At 38.3% G+C, this 19,991-nt stretch overlaps 1 protein-coding gene, 1 non-coding gene and 1 pseudogene across 2 annotated transcripts in view; 1 reads left to right on the top strand and 2 right to left on the bottom strand.

Moving 5' to 3' along the window:
* TSHR (thyroid stimulating hormone receptor) overlaps nt 1–19,991 on the top strand; it is a 204,199-nt gene that overhangs the window by 136,221 nt on the left and 47,987 nt on the right. The window contains exons 5-7 of the mRNA XM_053603560.1: nt 1,371–1,445; nt 3,273–3,350; nt 8,195–8,263. Of these exons, the coding sequence (XP_053459535.1) occupies nt 1,371–1,445; nt 3,273–3,350; nt 8,195–8,263 (222 nt within the window). The remainder of the gene's footprint in view (nt 1–1,370; nt 1,446–3,272; nt 3,351–8,194; nt 8,264–19,991) is intronic.
* LOC128595010 (U6 spliceosomal RNA) lies at nt 11,980–12,086 on the bottom strand. Its single transcript, XR_008382706.1, has one exon. It is a non-coding gene; the product is annotated as a U6 spliceosomal RNA (small nuclear RNA).
* On the bottom strand, nt 14,114–15,376 carry LOC128594614 (heterogeneous nuclear ribonucleoprotein A1-like; annotated as a pseudogene).

Here is a 19,991-nt window from a genome sequence, read left to right as displayed (position 1 = left end):
GGATGTTGCAGAAGTGGGAGTGGGAGAGGCGAGAGAACAGAAGGCACTGCGGGGATATATAGTGGAAAGTATATCTAGGGCGCAATGAAAACGTACGGAACAAGGACGGCAATTGTCCACATGGACTTTGAGTTTCAACTCAGTAGTTCTTTGATCTGAAGATCTCCTAGTATGAGCAAAGCTCTGCAGAGAGCACACAGGACTCTGAGACCTTGTGCTTGCCTTCAAGAAGTGTTTGAGGGTTCAAGTAATTAGAGGGGATATAAAAAAGGACTTGTTTGGGGTTTTGGTGGAGAGGTCCTGATCCAAGTGTAATACATGGCCCCTTTTTGACTCTTGGGCTTTTCCCCCTGCTCTTCCATATGAACCCCTATTTCATCTGAACTGGTTGTTCACTGTACTTCAAATATACCTTATAGAGTCTCACCTCTCTCCTTCGTTATCTAGAACGTCCCATTTGTTCATTTTGAGACCTCTGGCTCTTGCTACCCCTCCAAATCCTATGCCTTCCCCTCTAAAAGGAGTCCAATCTGAATTTTCCTCAGAAGGTCTATCAACAGAACCAGAACTAGGGTTTTTCTTCTCTAAAGCATTACCTTCTCTAAAGCATTGCTTTATATTACCTAGGTCTCACGCCACAACATGCTAAGCCTCTCAGAAACATTTCTACCTCTATCTCCTACATTCTAGTAGCTGCAACAAATGTGAGACCAGCTGAATTTGAAAGCCATCGGGAGCCTGAACATTTTTATGTTCACACTTTTTTAAGGGCATCTTTTAATCTGCACATTTTCCATTGATGGCATAAAATCTGGAAAGTGAAGACATGATCTTTGACTGATTCTCATCTTTTTCTGCTCATATTTTTAAAATGGTACTGCTGCCGCAGCATTCTCAGGTCACTGCTGTAGGAAATCCATTCTTGGAAAAATAATATGACATAATGTAGAGTTTGAAAGAGGAAGCCTGATTAAAGTTGGGTCATCCTATCTTCCCTGTCCCTAAGCCCCCCACCAACACACATAAAATGTCTTCCAATTAAAACAAAGGAATAGCACACATGGAAAGAAATCTGAATTCCTACTTCTAGGAATCCCAGTTGGTTCAAATAATCCCTAGAGTATTCTAAGCAGAACAGATATATTGACCCTGGTGGAATGGATTGAATTACTGTAACTGGAGGGAGCATCTTCTCATTCAGGATTCAGACCTTACCCCTGTTCATTCAGTTGTTGAGTGGAAGAGTTAGGATTTGACTCCAGACTGACCTTAGAAGCCATGCGTGCAACTATTACATTGTTCTACCTGCTATGTGTTGATTTTCTCACCTAAATTCTGTATTTTTTCTCTTCCTTTTTTCATTGATTTAGTGGCATTTTCAACACTGGACTTAGAATATTCCCTGACCTGACCAAAGTATATTCCACTGATGTGTTCTTTATACTGTGAGTATGCACACAGGGAACATGTGGCAATACCTTACTTGTCACTGACAAAGACTAGGAGGCAGCCCTGGAGGTCACCTGAAGCCAAATAAAGCAGTTGTTTGGAGAAGGAAGCAGTGATCAGTGTGACTGCAATGATGGGTGGAGTAAGGCAAGGACTGAGGACTGGCCATTAGGTGGAGTAACATGGGGCAGTGGTGATCTGACATGAATATTTCTGATGGAGGGCTGGGGGGTGAGGAAGTCTGGTTGGAGTAGGCTCCAGAGAGACTTGGAGAGGGAGGATTAGAGAGAGCCACCATAACAAACTCTTCTGAGAAATTTTACTGTTAAAAGGGAGCAGAAAATATCTCAGTCGTTAGGGTACACTGGATCAAGAAAAAGGAATTTCTCTTTGTTTTCTTTTTAAATAGAGGAAATTTGCTGCGCACGGTGGCTCACACCTATAATCCTAACACTTTGGGAGGCCAGAGAAGGTGGGTCACCTGAGCTTAGGAATTCAAGACTAACCTGAGCAAGAGTCAGACCCTGTCTCTAAAAAACAGCCGGGCACTGTGGCAGGCACCTGTAGTCCCAGATACTCAGGAGGCAGAGGCAAGAGGATCACTTGAACCCAAGAGTTTGAGGTTCCTGTGAGCTGTGATGCCACAGCACTCTACTGAGGGTAGCAAAGTGAGACTCTGTTTCAAAAAAAAAAAAAAAAGAGGAAATTATGGGATTTTTGCTGATGGAACTGATCAAATAGGAACATTTTGGTGATAACAATACCTTATTTTACATGTAGTTTTTAATAGCTTTGCAAACATTTTCTCATGCATCACATTTGATCCACTCAAATACCTTATATAAAGTAAAAGAAGGAAGTCATTGCCTTTCCAATGAGGAAAATGAGGAGACTAAGGAATAGAAAACATAAGTATTTTGTCTGAGCAGAGTTCCCAGGAGCAGTTAGGAGTGGTATTCAAACTACTTCCTTGACTTCTGACCCATGGCTGTGTGCTCTTTTCCAAAACCTGTTGCCCCAATCAATCGTATTCCCTAATTGTCCAGGAGTGATAGGACATATCCTGAAAGAATTATAAGTCGAGCTTGCACTAGAGTGAGCAAAAGGTGGAGTGATAGGCTTTGAACTGTTGAGGGTTTTCTAGAAAAAACTAATCATGTTCTTTCACTGTGGAAGAGCTCAGTTCAAAATATAAGTAGTCTTCCATAAACTAGATCAGTGTTGAAAAGTTTTCAAGGAGCATCTGCCTGTCATGGTTTGGCATGTGGAGGACATTTTAGTAATCATCATGAAATGAAATGCAGACTTTAGACTATACTACAAGACTACAATAACCAGAACAGCATGGCACGGCTACAAAAATAGAGACATAGTCGAATGGAACAGACTAGAGAACCTAGATACAAACCGACTACCTACAACCAACTGACCTTCAACAAAGCAGAAAACAACTCTCTCCCGACCTTCTTAAAGATTCCATGCATGTAGAAAACTAGTCATTATGGACAAAGTGTCAAGATTCAGGAAAAACCTCACATATTTTGCTGCTTCTCTTGAGTTGAGACTAAAGTCAGGGACCTCAGCCCACACCCAAATCTTCCTGGATGTCCACACATTTGGGGCTCTAGGTGCATCTCCATCTAGGACAGCTTTCACCACCGCACCAGACTTCTGAGCCACCAGTGGTTAAAATAAAACTCAAAAACAAGTGTGATTAAGCTAAACAGTGTGAGTTTACTTATTTAAGTGCATATGTGCAGCAAAGCTTAGCTCCAGGAGGAAAGGATTTTTTCATCAAGTGTTTTTGTCCTCCTTTCTTGCAGTGAAATCACAGACAACCCTTACATGACCACAATCCCTGTGAATGCTTTTCAGGGACTGTGCAATGAAACCTTGACACTGTGAGTATTGCCAGTTTGATTCCTGCTAACAAGTGAATTTTGTTTTGAGCCATTGCCATATTTTTATAGACCATCTAAGAACCACACTACCTTATAATATGTACTCTAATCTACAAAGGATTTCACATAATTAAAAAAGAGAATTGCCTTATGGTATGGTCCAATGTAGACTACAAAAGGGTTTAGGTGACAAGGTAAGGGGATTTCCTCATGGCAGTTGTTGGTATACTTTTTATGCACAAGGCCAGTTAACATTTACAAGCCATGTGACCTCTGTAGCAACTTGCTCAAGGCTGTCACTCTATGGCCAATATATGCACCAATGAGCATGTGTCTGTGTTCCAAATAAGTTTTATTTATAGAAACAGGCAGAGCTTTTAGAAAGTTGGAGAGACTAGTGTATTGGCAGCTTTGTGTTCCCATTGTCTCCTCCCATGAGTAGGAAGAAGTTTCTGCCACCTCCCTGCAAGCTTGCTGTGGTCTTCACGGCCCCTGCCCATCTCTCACCTCCTGCCCCTTTGGACCCTGGACTCTGCATACCTTCCCTTGGGGTTGGTGGTCTAGAGGTGTTTTCTGTGCTATGAATTCAATGGGGAGTTGTAGGCTTGGAGGGGTGAGGTTCCTCTCCACCTTGGTGTGCTGTTCCCATCTACCTCCCTCTCACTCTTCTGGGGCTTCTGTGCTGCCCCAGGCCAGCTAGGCTTTGCTGGGAAGGGAATGGGAAAAAGACAGAAGTAAGCACTTTCTGAGCCTCAGGAGCTTCCTCCTACCCTTATGCCTACCCCCAAGCCACCCCCGGGGTGTTGATAGGAGTTGCAGCTGTTGGCATGAGACCACCATCTCCCTGACCTGGGGAGGTGGGGACCAACTGGTAATCCCACTCTTGCCTAAGCTGTTGCTGTACTCTTATGCTCAGTATCTCAAATTTTATTAAAACCAAAAGAAGAGAGAGAGAAACAGGCTGTGGACCAGATTTGGCCTTCAGGTCTTATGGTCTAATATTTTGTAATCAAGTATCTGGTTTCTACAGAGAATAACTTGAGGTTTAAGCAAATTTAAGTGACTTTTCTAAGGTCACTGAGTTATAAAAGTGGTGCTACTGAGGGATTTTCAAAATTCAGCACACACTTTCAAATTGGTCATTGCCAACTATTGTCAAGCTCCTGAATGGAAGAGTTCCACTATACGTCATCATGTCCAGAGCTTGAGTGGGTTCTGCTCTTTAGAGAGGCAAAAGTAGATACTTAATGGGGGATATTCACAAAATATTCTAATGGAGAAGATCTAATAGAGGTATAAAAGATAAATTAATTCTCCAAGCTGGTTGATTCTTCTCTCACTGTATTAGCTCAGAGTAGAGTTGGGGCTACTCCTGGAGGATCCCTTGTGTTTTCGGTATCACTTCCCAAGTTTGGGCCTAGTGGGGGAGAGGAGGTTGCCTTGCCTGTCACTCCAGCTCCCTCACTTAGCTCACACAATATTCAGGGGGGTCTTTACATAGTATCTGATATAAACTTCGTGGAATTACTTCTCCCCCCCCCAAAAAAAAAAAATCGATCCAAGCCTCACAGTTCTTCTAAGGGGTTGTTTTCCAAGCCATTCCAAGTCTATCAATTTGACCCTATGAAGCTATAATATTTTAACTTCTGAGACTCCATACACCATGGAGTATCTAAGCTAATCCTTCTCACAACACAAAGTGGACTTTCTTAAAAAAACAACAGTCTCCTTCTCAGCCACCATTTATTTTTACTGTACAGAAAAGACCTAGGCTCTTAGCTTGCTCAAACCCAAACTCCAAGGCCATTTCCCTTCTCTGCAAAGGTTTCCACTGTGCCTTCAGCACCCATCAAAAAGAACAGTTAGTTTACCTTTCAGCTTTTTTCTAAGGACTCTAAATCTCAAGCAGTCTTTGAAGGGGAAGTAGATAGATCATTGCTCCACACCTAACTCAGCAAGGGGCCCAGTAGACATCTGGTATACATCTGAGTGAAGAGACCTCATATTTTCCGACATGTAGAGAAGGGGAGGGATGGGTTATTCATTATCTTTTCACATGATTATTTCTACATTTCCACAAAATTGTTTGCTTTTTTGAAGCTCTTGCTTTAAAAAACTATCCATATGAAAGGATACATGTTTCAACTGGAGAGTTTGTACTCATATTCCAGGTAGGATACAGTTTCGATCAAAGTTTATAATCCTTTTGTCTTTCTTTACTGTTTTCCCTTTTCAAGCCCTATTTGTTCATTGAGAGTTTTATTTAATCTCTGGAATAAATTCAAACAAAAAACACATCTAATGAGCAGAATTCTCAAAAAAAAAAAAGAAAGAAAGAAAGACAGAAAGAAAAAACCTTGGGAAAACAAAAATGCCAAATGCATAATTCCCACATCTTCATAAAGAGCTCTAGTTCAGAAACATATATATTGCTTATCCATTAAGAGTTTTTTCCAACCTTTGTGCCTGTTTCTGTTATATTGCAATCTTCACCCAGGACACCTTAGTAAATTAAGGTGTCCTGGGTGAATAGAAATAGAAATTAAATAGAAATAGAAATTAAATAGAAATTAATTAATTAATTTAATTAAATAGAAATTAAACTATGTAATAGACAAAACAAACAAACAAACAAAAAACTCCACATAGACCTACGTGAACAAAACCAGGAGATTCTCAGTTCCCCAAACTACCTATATTGGATAAAATTTCAGGTGTTAGGATACTTCTTCGAACATGATCATTTCATAAATAGCCTTCACTCTCTTAAACAGAGTTAATTGATCCTCTCAGCAACTTTTGACTAGGTATTATCATATTTTTAGAGCTAAGGAAATTGAGGACAAGAAAGGTTGAGAAATTCTCAGGTTCATCCAGCTATTAAGCAGCAGAGCCTGGTCTTATACTTAATTTGGACTGTCCTGTATATTTTTTTTTTATTAAATCTTAGCTGTGTACATTGATATGATCATGGGGCATCATTCACTAGCTTCACAGACCGTTTACCAAATTTCACATATACCCTTGTAAGGTGCACCACTGGTGTAATCCCACCAATCCCCCTCACTCTACCCACGTCCCCCCTCCCTCCCCTCCCTTTCCCCCTTCCCCTATTCTTAGGTTGTAACTGGATTATAGCTTTCATGTGAAAAGCCTAAATTAGTTTCATAGTAGGGCTGAGTACATTGGGTACTTTTTCTTCCATTCTTGAGATACTTTACTAAGAAGAATATGTTCCAGCTCCATCCATGTAAACATGAAAGAGGTAAAGTCTCCATCTTTCTTTAAGGCTGCATAATATTCCATGGTGTACATGTACCACAATTTATTAATCTATTCGTGGATCGATGGGCACTTGGGCTTCTTCCATGACTTAGCAATTATGAATTGAGCTGCAATAAACACTCTGGTACAAATATCTTTGTTATGATGTGCTTTTTGGTCTTCTGGGTATATGCCCAGTAGAGGGATTACAGGATTGAATGGCAGATCTATTTTTAGATCTCTAAGTGTTCTCCATATCTCTTTCCAAAAGGAATGTATTAATTTGCATTCCCACCAGCAGTGCAAAAGTGTTCCCTTTTCTCCACATCCTGTATACTTCTTAACGTGTTGCCAGAATCTACATGTTGTAGGTTACTACAGTTTTCAAAGTTTCCCTACAACTGCCACCAGGAGTTCCCATTAGCTGTGCCAGATTGTGCAAATAACCTCCAATAACCCCTATACATTAGCATACAGTTCAGAGGTCCCAAAGCTGGGGCTTCTTCTCCTGCAGAAGGGATGTATGATTTTGGTGAGTGAGAAGAACTGTATTTGGGGTTAGAGATCCTGATTCTCAACAGTTCTAGACTCATGTGTATTTGGCAAATCACCTCCCTGTCTCAGCAACTTCACTAAGAAATGCAAGTGATAACATTTCAGACTGGCCCCCTGGAATCATTGTCATGACTTAATTAGTTGCAGAAGTGTAGCAAAAAGTTAAAATATTAACATTTCCACAAAAGGGCCTGGGCTGTCTACCTTCTTAGATTTGTCTGTAAGCTTGAATTTAATTTAGCCCACAACCATTAAGCATTTGATCTATGATAAGCCCTAAGGATAAAAAGGTTGATAAAATGCAAATGCGAAGTAACATTTTAAATAAAAAAATAAAACATATACATTCAGATGAATGTCTTTCAAAACATTTGTTTTAAGAAACTGCAGTTCCTCCTACACTATTGACACTGGGTTTAACTATTACCTAAGACCTCTTTTTCTGAATGTATGCAGAACATTCTTTTAAAATCCTTAATGGTAGGCGGCGCCTGTGGCTCAGTCGATAGGGCACCAGCCCCATATACCGAGGGTGACGGGTTCAAACCCGGCCCCGGCCAAACTGCAACCAAAAAATAGCCGGGCGTTGTGGCGGGCGCCTGTAGTCCCAGCTACTCGGGAGGCTGAGGCAGGAGAATCGCTTAAGCCCAGGAGTTGGAGGTTGCTGTGAACTGTGTGAGGCCACAGCACACTACCGAGGGCTATAAAGTGAGACTCTGTCTCTACAAAAAAAAAAAAAAAATCCTTAATGGTGGCAAATCTTTGTACCTCAAAGTAAATCTGCTTCTGAGAAACAGCTTAAATTTAGTAGCTGCTAAGTCTGGAGGATGGACATTCAAACTGAGAAATATTATCTTATATCTCAAAGAAGACATACTATAAAGTTTTCTTGAGGTGTGCATATGCAGGACTGCAGAACCTTTATACACAATTCTGACACTGAAGAAATAAAGCCCAACCCTTCAGAAAAGGGCCAGCGCCATTTCTCACAGGTCACTGATTTCTTTTCTCTTCATTGGTTGCAGAAAACTGTACAACAATGGCTTTACTTCGATTCAAGGACTTGCTTTCAATGGGACAAAGCTGGATGCTGTGTAAGTTGAGGGTAACTGTGAAAACTGTCCCTTTCTCCCACTCTAAGAAGGACTATCCTGTAGGTCAGAATTCTGCTGAGAGATTGGAGTTGAGAGATTCTCTGGTAGAACCTAAGTTATTAATAGTACACTTGGAAATAATGTGGAACTTGACAAGGGCCCATGTTAGAGAACACTTATATTAGTTCCAGTTCTAAGCCCAAAGCTTTATCCCTGGGTACATAAATGTTCATCTACAATGTACGTGAAATAAAAGGGTATTTTTATTTTATTTTTTTAATTTTTTTTGCGGTTTTTGGCCAGGGCTGGGTTTGAACCCACCACCTCTGGCATATGGGGCTGGCGCCCTACCCCTTTGAGCCACAGGCGCTGCCCTAAAAGGGTATCTTTAATTAAGTCCAAAGCTTCCCAGAAAATAAGATTTCTCTATTAATCTTTTCTAATGTGTTTTGGGGAAAGATGTCAGTTTATATTTGACTTACTCAGAAATAGCTGAAAAATCATATCCAACTTTTGCCTTTTCAAAAAATAAATAATGCTCAGAACAGCTGAAACAGCAAACAACAGACTTTGTATTTGATTTGTTTTATAACATTGCTTGAGTATTTCTTTAACAATTACATTTTTTCTATTTCAGACATTCTATTTGGGTTGGTTTTTTTTAACTAACCTGCTCATTTTTGATAGTTTGTTACTTACATAGTTTTGTAATTCTGTCATTTTTTCACTTGAAATGTTTCATTCATAGTCACTTTGTATTCCAAAAATGATCATGACAAATTATGAAGGCCTTATGATTCTAAATCTGTTGTGTTAGTACAGTACTTCTCAAACTTCATTGAGCATACAAAGCATCTGGGAGATCTTATTAAAAATTCAGATTCTGATGAAACTATGGTTTTCATATGAAAGCTATAACCCAGTTATAACTTAAGAATATGGGGAAGGGGGAGAGAAAGAGGGAGGGGAGAGGGGGGAAAGTGATTGGTGGGATTACACCTATGGTGCATCTTACAAGGGTACATGTGAAACTTACTAAATGTAGAATATAAATGTCTTAACACAATAACTAAGAAAATGCCAGGAAGGCTATGTTAACCAGTGTGATAAAAATATGTCAAATGGTATATAAAACCAGTGTATGGTGCCCCATGATCGCATTAATGTACACAGCTATGATTTAATAAAAAATAAAAAAAATTCAGATTCTGATTCAGTAGTCTGGGCTAGGGCTTAGAATTCTGTACTTCTAACAAGCACAGTGCTGCTGGTATGTAAGTAGTATATGTAGTAGCTTGGAATGGAAAAGAACACACGTGTAGATTAAGTTTTGGTTGGTGTTCTGGCTTAGGGATTAAGTGGTAGGTTCTAGAATAATTACATTTTTAAAAGATAAGTGGTGTAAGTTCTAAAGTCATTACACTTCAGCAAGGCTCTTCAAGTTTTCTCTGTAACAGAGTCTTACTCTTAGCCAGACTTCTGAGCTTTCTACTAGTCTTTATCAAATGAAGAGGTAGAGTGCCATTCACTCAATTGTCTGGTTGTGGAGTCATTGTAACTCACTTCTGTCCCTTTATCAAAACCATAATTATAAGGAGAGTCTGAAAGGACTTGTTAGAATAATGCAAATACTTAACACATCAAATTATTTACAGAACTGTAGAAATCCTGCTTTGATCTTGACTTGATCAATCTAGTCTCACAATTTTTCATTTACTTTCCAGCATATTTATTAAACACTTACAACATGCCAGCTACTGTACTGTTCATTGGCATTACAAAGATGAGTAAGAGCAATGTGATCCCTGCCCATACTAAACATACATCCTGATGGAGTCAAATCAAAGGCAGCAATGTCAAGGGTCAAAGTACATTAGGGAGAAATGTGCCCAATTCAAAATATGTCTCTCAGGTAAAAAACAACCAAATGCTAAATATCAAATAACATTAGCATCCTTGTCTGGAGATATAAGCAGGATTTTCTCTGGATTTATCTCAAAGTGTTTTAATTATATTAGCATTTGATTTATGGGTGGTGCCCATAGCTCAGTGGATAGGGTGCTGGCCACATATGCCGAGGCTGGTGGGTTCCACATGAGAAGGAACCAGCCTAAGAACTCCAGCAATGTGAATAAACCAATGTGATTCAACACCTCCAAAGGATCACACTAGCTCTCTAACATTGGAACCCAATCAAAAAGAAATTCTTGAAATGTCAGATACAGAATTCAAAATATGGATCACAAGTAAGCTCAATGGGATTGACAAGAAAGTTGAAAACCAACACAAAGAAACAAGACAAAAAAAAAAATCAGGACATGAATGAAAAATTTTCTAAAGAGATATAAAGTTCAAAAAATAAATAACAGAACTTCTGGAAGTGAAGGTTCCTTTAGAGAAGTAAAAAAAAGTAGAAAGTTAACAACAGAGTAGACCAAGCACAAGACAAAAGTTCACAGCTTGAAGATAAGGCTTTTGAATTCATCCAGTCAGTCAAAAATGAAGAAAAAATAATCAAGAAGACCGGGCATGGTGGCTCACTCTGTAATCCTTGCACTCTGGGAGGCTGAGGCAGGTGTATTGCCTGATTTCACAGGTTCAAGACCAACCTGAGCCAGAGCAAGACCTCATCTCTGAAAATAGCCTGGCTTTGTGGTAGGTGCCTGTAATCCCAGCTACTCGGGAGACTGAGGCAAGAGAATCACTTGAGCCCAAGAGTTTTAGGTTGCTGTGACCTATGCTATGACACTCTACCAAGGGTAACAAAGTGAGACTCTGTTTCAAAAAAAAAAAAAAAAAATCAAGAATGAACAGTTTTCAAGAATTATGAAACTATGTAAAACAGCCAACATCAGAATTAATAGGTATCCCAAAGGAAGAAAGAAGAAGAAAAAGCAAAAAGCATAGAAAACCTACTACTACTTGAAGGAACAATGGAGAAAACTTCCTCGATCTTGCTAGAGATTTAGACATACAGATAGATACAAGAAGGTATTCAAACTCCTAGAAGATTCATTGCAAAAAGGACATCTCTGAGGTACCTAGTTATCAACTGGACAAAGTCAAAGTGAAGGAGAAAATACAACAAGCTACAAGATAAAAGCATCAAGAAACTTAAAAAGGAAAACTCTTCAGACTAATAGACTTCACAGAGTTTGAAACCTTATAAGCGAGAAGGAAATGGGGCCTTATTTTTAGTCTTCCTCAACATAATAACTCAACTGAGAAATTTTTTATCCTGCAGCACGAAGTTTCATAGATGAAGGAGAAATAAAGTCTTTTTGAGAGAAGCGAACACTAAGGGAATTTGTTACCACTAGACCTGACCTATAAGAAATGCTTAAAAGTCCCATATTCAGGGAACAACTGATACCCAGCAGTGTAAAAACTAAAAGTAAAAAGTCACGGCTCATAAAAAACAGTAATACAAAGAAGAAAATAAGGCAATTACATAGCAATCAACTTGATGACTGGTACAATATTTCATGTATTAATAGTGTAAGTGGACCATTCAGTGTAAATGGTCTAAATGCTCCACTTAAAAGATCTATATTGGTGGAATGAACACACACACACACACACACCCTAAATACATGCTATCTCCAAGAAATGCATTTAACACACAAAAATCCATATAGACTCAAGATAAAGGTGTGGGAAAAAATATTCCTTGCAAATGGAAACAAAAAGCAAGAAGGAATAAGTATTCTTTTTTTTTAAATATGGAACGCTTCACGAATTTGCATGTCATCCTTGCGCAGGGGCCATGCTAATCTTCTCTGTATCGTTCCAATTTTAGTATATGTGCTGCCGAAGCGAGCACTGGAATAAGTATTCTTATATTAGATAAAATAGACTTTAACCCCACAATAGTAAAAAAAGGCAAAAATAGTGATTATAATAATCATATGTATGAATGGAGACTTCACATCCTTCATATTAACCTGGATGGAAGTGGAAGACATTATTCTTAGTAAAGCATCACAAGAACGGAGAAGCATGAATCCTATGTACTCAATCTTGATATGAGGACAATTAATGACAATTAAGGTTATGGGGGGGAGGAAAAGCAGAAAGAGGGACGGAGGGAGGGGGGTGGGGCCTTGGTGTGTGTCACACATTATGGGGGCAAGACATGATTGCAAGAGGGACTTTACCTAACAATTGCAACCAGTGTAACCTGGCTTATTGTACCCTCAATGAATCCCCAATAAAAAAATAATAATAAAAATAAATAAAAATTAAAAAATAAACATATGTATGTATGTGTATATATATAAAATATACATGAGTGTCTATGTATTTTATGTGTTTTTTTATATATTTTATATATATAAATACATATGTAATTGTATACATATGTCATACATATATGTATATGTTATGTTACATATAATTATATATGTATTTTATATATTAAATATATATAATTACATACACATATAATATATAATATACATATATAATTATATATAATGTATATATTTTATATATGTATTTTATATGTAATATATTTATAAATATATTTATAAATAAAATATATTTGTAAATATTTTTGTATAAAAATATTTATAAATATTTATAAATACATAATATATAAATACATATATAATACATATATATATAATTAGAGCATCCAGATTCATAAAACAAATACTACTAGACTTAAGAAATAAACAACAACATAATAATAGTGGGGGACTTTAACACTCCACTGACAGAACTGGGCAGATCATAAAGGCAGAATATCAACAAAGAAACACTCAACTTAAATGGGATGCTAGAAAAAAGGTAGACTGAACATTTACAGAATAGTCTACCCCAAAACTGCAGGATATACATTCTTAACACATTTTCTGAGAAAGATCAGACATATAGGCCACAAAACAAGTCTCAGCAAATTTAAAAATTTTTAAATATCCATTAGCCATAAAACAAGTCTTGGTAAATTTTAAAAACCCAAAATCATACTGTGTACCTTCTCAGATCACAAAGGGATAAAATTAGAAGTCAATTCCAAAGGAACTCTTAAAGACACATGAATACATGGAAATTAAACAACCTGCTGCTGAACAATCTTTAAGTCAGTGAGGAAGTCAAGATGGATATAAAAATTGTTTTATTTGAATGACAAGAGTGACACAAAAATCTCTGGGATACCGTTCAAAGTATTAAATACCTACATCAAAAAGATAGAAAGATCACAAATTAACAACCTAATGTCATACCTCAAGGAACTAAAAAAATAATAACAAAGCTAGTAGGAAAAGAAAATAAAGATGATCAGAGCAGAACTAAATGAAATTGAAACCAAAAAAGAAAATATGCAAAGAATCAATGAAATGAAAAGTTGTTTCTTTCAAAGGATAAAAAAATAGCTAACCAGGAAGAGAAAGGATTCAAATAAGCTCAATTGGAAATTTTATTTTTTTTCAAGAGAATTAAATCGTTTATTGATTACACATGATAATGGTAGATACACAAGCTTCATTCTCATTTGTAATTTTATCTGGTACCATTATTCAATTTAGATATATTGCATAGGATATGCCAACAATCACCTTTATAACCAGTAATTCCATGATTTTCCTTGGATGACCCCTTTAAATGGTGAGCTTCAGGTCACAACAGTAACCCTCAGTTCAACTACACCAAGGTTTCTGAAGACAATGGCTTCTTCACCCGAGCAGGTTGTAAATGAATTTCAAATAGAACCTGGCATCACCCTGAAAGAATTCTAGCTTCACACTTTTGGAAAGTTTACCAAAATAGCTTCAGAGTAGACTAACTTTACACAGCACATTAAAAAAAAAAAAGACACATTTATTCAGCATCATGATCAGACTATTACATTTAGCAATCAACAGCATGGGTGCAAAAAAAAAAAAATCTACATTAAAACCCTTTGTTGGAATGCTTTACACTTTCCACAGAACAGAAACTAAAATAACCTGTTATACAATTAGTCACAATTATAGTCCTCGAGTTTTTTGCCCATATACATGAGTATTGTCTAAAACATGTCTTCTTTGTAGCAGCTAGGCCCTGCCACCACTGTGCTTGGCTGAGTTCACAAATCTGTTGTAACCTGTAGCTTCCCTGTCACTTCTCTGGCTCTCCTCTCCTGCTAAGCTTTGTTTCCTGGGAATAATTAAAACCTTCTGCCACTGCCATAGCTAGTGCTGCTACTGGAACCACCATAGCCACCTAGGTTTCGTGGTTTGGCAAAGTATTGGCTGCCACCACCATAAGGGCCAGAGCTTCTGCCTCCAAAATTTCCTCCCTTCATGGGTCCAAAATTTGATGACTGATTGTTGTAATTGCCAAAATCATTGTAACTTCCACCACCTCCAAAATTGCTTCCATCATTACCAAATCCATTGTAGCCATCCCCACTGCCACCATATCCACCACCACCATGGCTGCCACCAAAGCCACCACGACCGCTGAAGTTTCCTCCATGGCCAAAGCTGTCGTTTCCACCAAAACCACCTCCACCACCTCCACCAAAGTTTCCAGAACCACTTCGACCTCTTTGGCTGGATGAAGCACTAGCCACAGCTTGCTTTGACAGGGCTTTCCTTACTTCACAGTTGTGGCCATCACAATATGGTTTTTCTGAATGACCATCTTATCCACAGAATCATGGTCGTCAAACGTAACAAAAGCAAAGCCCCTCTTCTTGCCACTGCCTCGGTCAGTCATGATTTCAATCACTTCAATTTTCCTATACTGTTCAAAATAGTCTCTTAAGTGATGTTCTTCAGTATCTTCTTTAATGCCACCAACAAAGACCTTTTTCACAGTTAAGTGGGCACCGGGTCTTTGAGAATCTTCTCTGGAAACAGCTCTCTTTGGTTCCACAACTCTTCCATCCACTTTGTGTGGCCTTGCATTCACTGCTGCATCCACCTCCTCCATGGTGCCCTATGTGACAAACCCAAAGCCCCTGGAGCGCTTGGTGTTTGGATCGCTCATTATCACGCAGTCTGTGAGCGCTCCCCATTGCTCACAATGGCTCCTCAGACTCTCATCAGTCGCTTCAAAGCTCAACCCTCCGATGAATAGCTTCAGTAGCTGTTCTGGCTCTTTAGGAGACTCTGGCTTAGACATGACAGCAGTGGGAAGAGAGACTTTAATGATGCTTCCTCGGCAGTGTCCACAGGCAGAAAGCACAATTGGAAACTTTAAAGGAGATATTACAACAAATATTATAGAAATAGAAAAGATCATCCAAGACTACTATGAAAACTTCAGTGTACACAAACTAGGACAATCTAGAGGAAATAGATTATTTTTTGGAAACATACAACCTCCAAAGCTTGAATCAGGAGGAAATAGAAATCCTGAACAGACCAATAACAAGTGGCAAGAAGGAAACAGTAATTAAAAATCTCCCAATGAGTAAAAGCCCAAGAGCAGACAGAATCACAGGCAAATGCTACCAGACCTGCAAAGAAGAACCTATCTTACTGAAACTGTTCCATAACATTGAGAAGGAGGAATTCCTCCCTAACTCATTCTATGAAGCCAGTATCACCCTGATTCCAAACCAGGAAAGGATGTAATAAGAAAACTACAGAACAATATCCCTCATGAACATAGGTGCAAAAATTCTCAACAAAACACTAGCAAACTGAATCCAACAGCCCATTATAAATATAATTTACCATGATCAAGTAGATTTCTTCCCAGGGTACAAGGATGGGTTCAATATACACAAATCAATAAATGTGCTTCGCATTTAAATATTAAATGTTAAAAACAAAAACCGTATGTTCATCTCAATAGATGCAGAAAAGGCATTCAATATAATTCAGCATCCCTTCATGATAAAGGCCCTCAACAGAGTAAGCATAGAGCAAACATACCTCAAAATTATAAAAGCCATATATAACAAGCCCACAGCCAACCTCATACTGAATGAGAAAAAATTGAAAGTAGTTCCCCAAAGGACTAGAACAAGACAAAGATTCCCACTATAAACATTTCTATTTGACATAGTACGGGAAGTCCTAGCCAAAACAATCAGGCAAGAGAACGAAATAAAGGGCATCTAAATAAAAAACAAGAGGTTAAACTATCCCTGTTTGCTTATGATGGGATCTTTTATCTGGGAAATCGTAAAGACTCCTCCAAAAGACTCCTGGAATTGATAAACTCAGTAAAGTCTCAGATTATAAAATTAATGTATACAAATCAGTAGCATTTCTAACACTAATTATAGTCAAGTAGAGAGTCAAATCAAGAACTCAATACCATTTATAATAGCTACAAAGAAAATAAAATACCTAAAAATTATTTAATCAAGGAGGTGAAAAATCTCTATAAGGAGAACGACAAGACACTGATGAAATAAATCATAGATGACATAGACGAATGGAAAAACATCATATGCTCATGGATTAGAAGAATCAATATTGTTAAAATATTTGTACCACCCAAAGTGATTTACAGATTCAGGGCAATTCCCATCAAAACAACTACCTTATTTTTCAAAGAACTAGAAAAAAATCATCCTAAATTTCATATGGAATCAACAAAGAGCCCAAATAGCCAAAGCAATCCTAAGCAAAAAGAACAAATCTGGACACATTACATTACCAGACTTTAAATTGTACTACAAGTCTATGGTAACAAAAACAGCAGGGTACTGGTTTAAAAATAGATCAATGTAACTGAATAGGGAACTCAAAAATAAAACTATATAGCTACAACCAACTGATCTTTGACAAAGTAGAGAAAAACATACACTGCAAAAATGATGCCCTATTCAATAAATGGTGATGGGAAAATTGGATAGTCACAATGCAGAATAAAACTGGATCCTTATAGCTTACCATATACAAAAATTAACTCAAGATGTATTAAAGATTTTGGTCTGGCAGGGAGGCTCATGCCTTTAATCCTAGCACCCTGGGAGGCTGAGGCAGGTGGATTGCCTGAGTTCAGGAGATCAAAATCTGCGAGAGTGAGACCCTGTCTCTAAAAATAGCTGGGCATTGTCACAGGCACCTGTAGTCCCAGCTACTTGGGAGGCTGAGGCAAGAGAATCACTTGTGCCCGAGAGTTTGCGGTTGCTGTGAGTTATGACACCATGGCACTCTACCAAAGGTGACAAAGTGAGACTCTGTCTCAAAAAATAAAATAAAAAAGATGTATTAAAGATTTAAATGTAAGACCTGAGACTATAAAAATTCCAGAAGAAAACATAAGAAAAACTCTTCTGGATACTGGCCTAGGTAATGAATTTATGACTAAGACCCCAAAAGCAAATACAGCAAAACAAAACTAAATAAACAGGACTTAATTAAACTAAAAAGTTTCTTTATAGCAAAATAAATAATCAACAGAGTGGAAAACCTACAGAATGGGAGAAAATATTCACAAATTATACATCCAACAAAGGACTAACATCCAAAATTTATAAAGATTCAAACAAATTAGCAATAAAAAATCAAATAACCCTATCAAAAGTGGCCAGAAGACAACAGATTTTTTCAGAAGATACAAAAATGGCCAAAAAATATATGAAAATTGGTCAACATCACTAATCAGAGAAATGCAAATTAAAACCACAATAAGATACCACCTTACCCCGTCAGATGGCCATTATTAAAAAGTAAAAAACAGGGCGGCACCTGTGGCTCAGTCGGTAAGGCGCCAGCCCCATATACCGAGGGTGACGGGTTCAAACCCGGCCCCGGCCAAACTGCAACCAAAAAATGGCCGGGCGTTGTGGCAGGCGCCTGTAGTCCCAGCTGCTCGGGAGGCTGAGGCAAGAGAATCGCTTAAGCCCAGGAGTTGGAGGTTGCTGTGAGCTGTGTGAAGCCACGGCACTCTACCAAGGGCCATAAAAGTGAGACCCTGTCTCTACAAAAAAAAAAAAAAAAAAGTAAAAAACAATCGATGGTGTGCACGCAGCAAAAAGAGACCACTTATATACTGCCGGGGGGAGGGGGTGGTGGTGTTAATTAGTACAGCCTCCATGGAGAACAATATGGAGAGTCCTCAAAGAAATAAAATAGCTATACCATTCAATCCAGCAATCCCACTACTGGGTATCTACCCAAAGGAATAGAAGTCATTACATTAAAAAGACACCTGTACTGAATATTCATCACAGCACAATTCACAAGTGCTGAAACATGGAATCAATTTAAGTGCTCAGCAGCTAATGAGCGGATAAAGACTGTGTGTTGTATATATTTACACATGCCATGGAATACATCAGCTATCAAAAAGAATGAAGTGGGCCGTGAGCGATGGTTCATGCCTGTAATCCTAGCACTTTGGGAAGCTGAAGCAGGAGGATTGCTTGAGGTCAGGAGATCCAGACTAGCCTGAGCAAGGCGAGACCTTGTCTCTACTAAAAATAGAAAAATTAGCTGGGTGTAGTGAACCTACCATACACATCTCTAGGATATAGAAAACCAGAGTATCCATAAAAAAAAAACCATGCAGACATGGGGAGGACATTCTGGGCCAGGAAGTGATTTTTTTTCATCAATGTTATAACAAAATGACCTTGGATGAAACAATCCCCTCCCTGTACCTTCCCACTAGCTTTCTGTGCTGACCATATCATGGGCTCCATGACAAGCTTGGCTGATGGCACAGAGACCATGGAAGACAATGGATTTTAATTTACTGGTGCCCTGATGAAGTAACTATCCTTTGAAACATGGGAAAGAAATCCATTCCACAATATTTTCTTAACATTTTTATGCTGGTATTAAAGTTATTTAGAAGAGTTTAACAAATATGGGAAATGTTGCTTAGTTAAGAATCATTTGTTCCTGGCTCAGCACCCGTAGCAAAGTGGTTACGGTGCCAGCCACATACACCAAGCCTGGAGGGTTGGAATCCAGCCTGGCCAGTTGAAATCAACAATGACAACTGCAACAGAAAAATAGCCGGGCCTTGTGGCAGGTGCCTATAATCCCAGCTACTGGGAGGTTGAGGCAGGAGAATTGCTTAAGCCCAAGAGTTTGAGGTTGCTGTGAGCTGTGATGCCACAGCTGAGGGTGTGAACTGAGGGTGACATAGTGAGACTCTGTCTCTAAAAAAAAAAAAATAATAATAATAATAATTTGTTCCTTGGTTTCCTAAAGTTTAGATCAGGGGTCAGCAAACTTTTTCTGAGAAGAGCCCAGATAGCAAATATTTTGGGCTTTGTGGGACATATGGTCTTAGTTCCGGCTACTTTGCCATTGTAGTGTGAAAGCAGCCATAGACAATATATAAACAAATGAGTGTGGTTATGTTCCAATAAAACTTTATTTACAAAAACAGAGAAGGCAGGATTTGACTGGAAGGTCATAATCTGCAAATCTCTAGATAAAAGTATTCTGTAAGGATGACCATGGAGTAAAATGTGTAGTCTATGTTCTCCCAATTCCTGGTAAAGGTTAAAGGGCAGGCCTGGGATAAAGATAAAAAGTATCTGGGAAAAAAATGTTGTCAGGGTTAGAAATGTGCAAATCCAATCATAATAGAAAACAAAGATTTTTTTTTCAAGTCAGTATTTTGAATCCAAACTGGAAACTCTGCTCTTGTTATAAAACAATGCTCCGTTATTCTACCTTAAGTTTCTGATTCTTGGTCGTGGAATTTTTTTCCCTAGATTTAAGCTCTTCAGTAAAAGGTATCAAATAAATTCAATGCAAAAATCAAAATGATAAGGGGCTCTGGAAGAAGTCAAGAATTAAGCTTTAGGAAAAGGAAA

Source organism: Nycticebus coucang, chromosome 9 (genome assembly GCF_027406575.1).
Source record: "Nycticebus coucang isolate mNycCou1 chromosome 9, mNycCou1.pri, whole genome shotgun sequence".
Lineage (NCBI taxonomy): Eukaryota > Metazoa > Chordata > Mammalia > Primates > Lorisidae > Nycticebus > Nycticebus coucang.
Note: the sequence above shows the minus strand (reverse complement) of the source record. Positions and strands in the feature narration are given on the sequence as shown.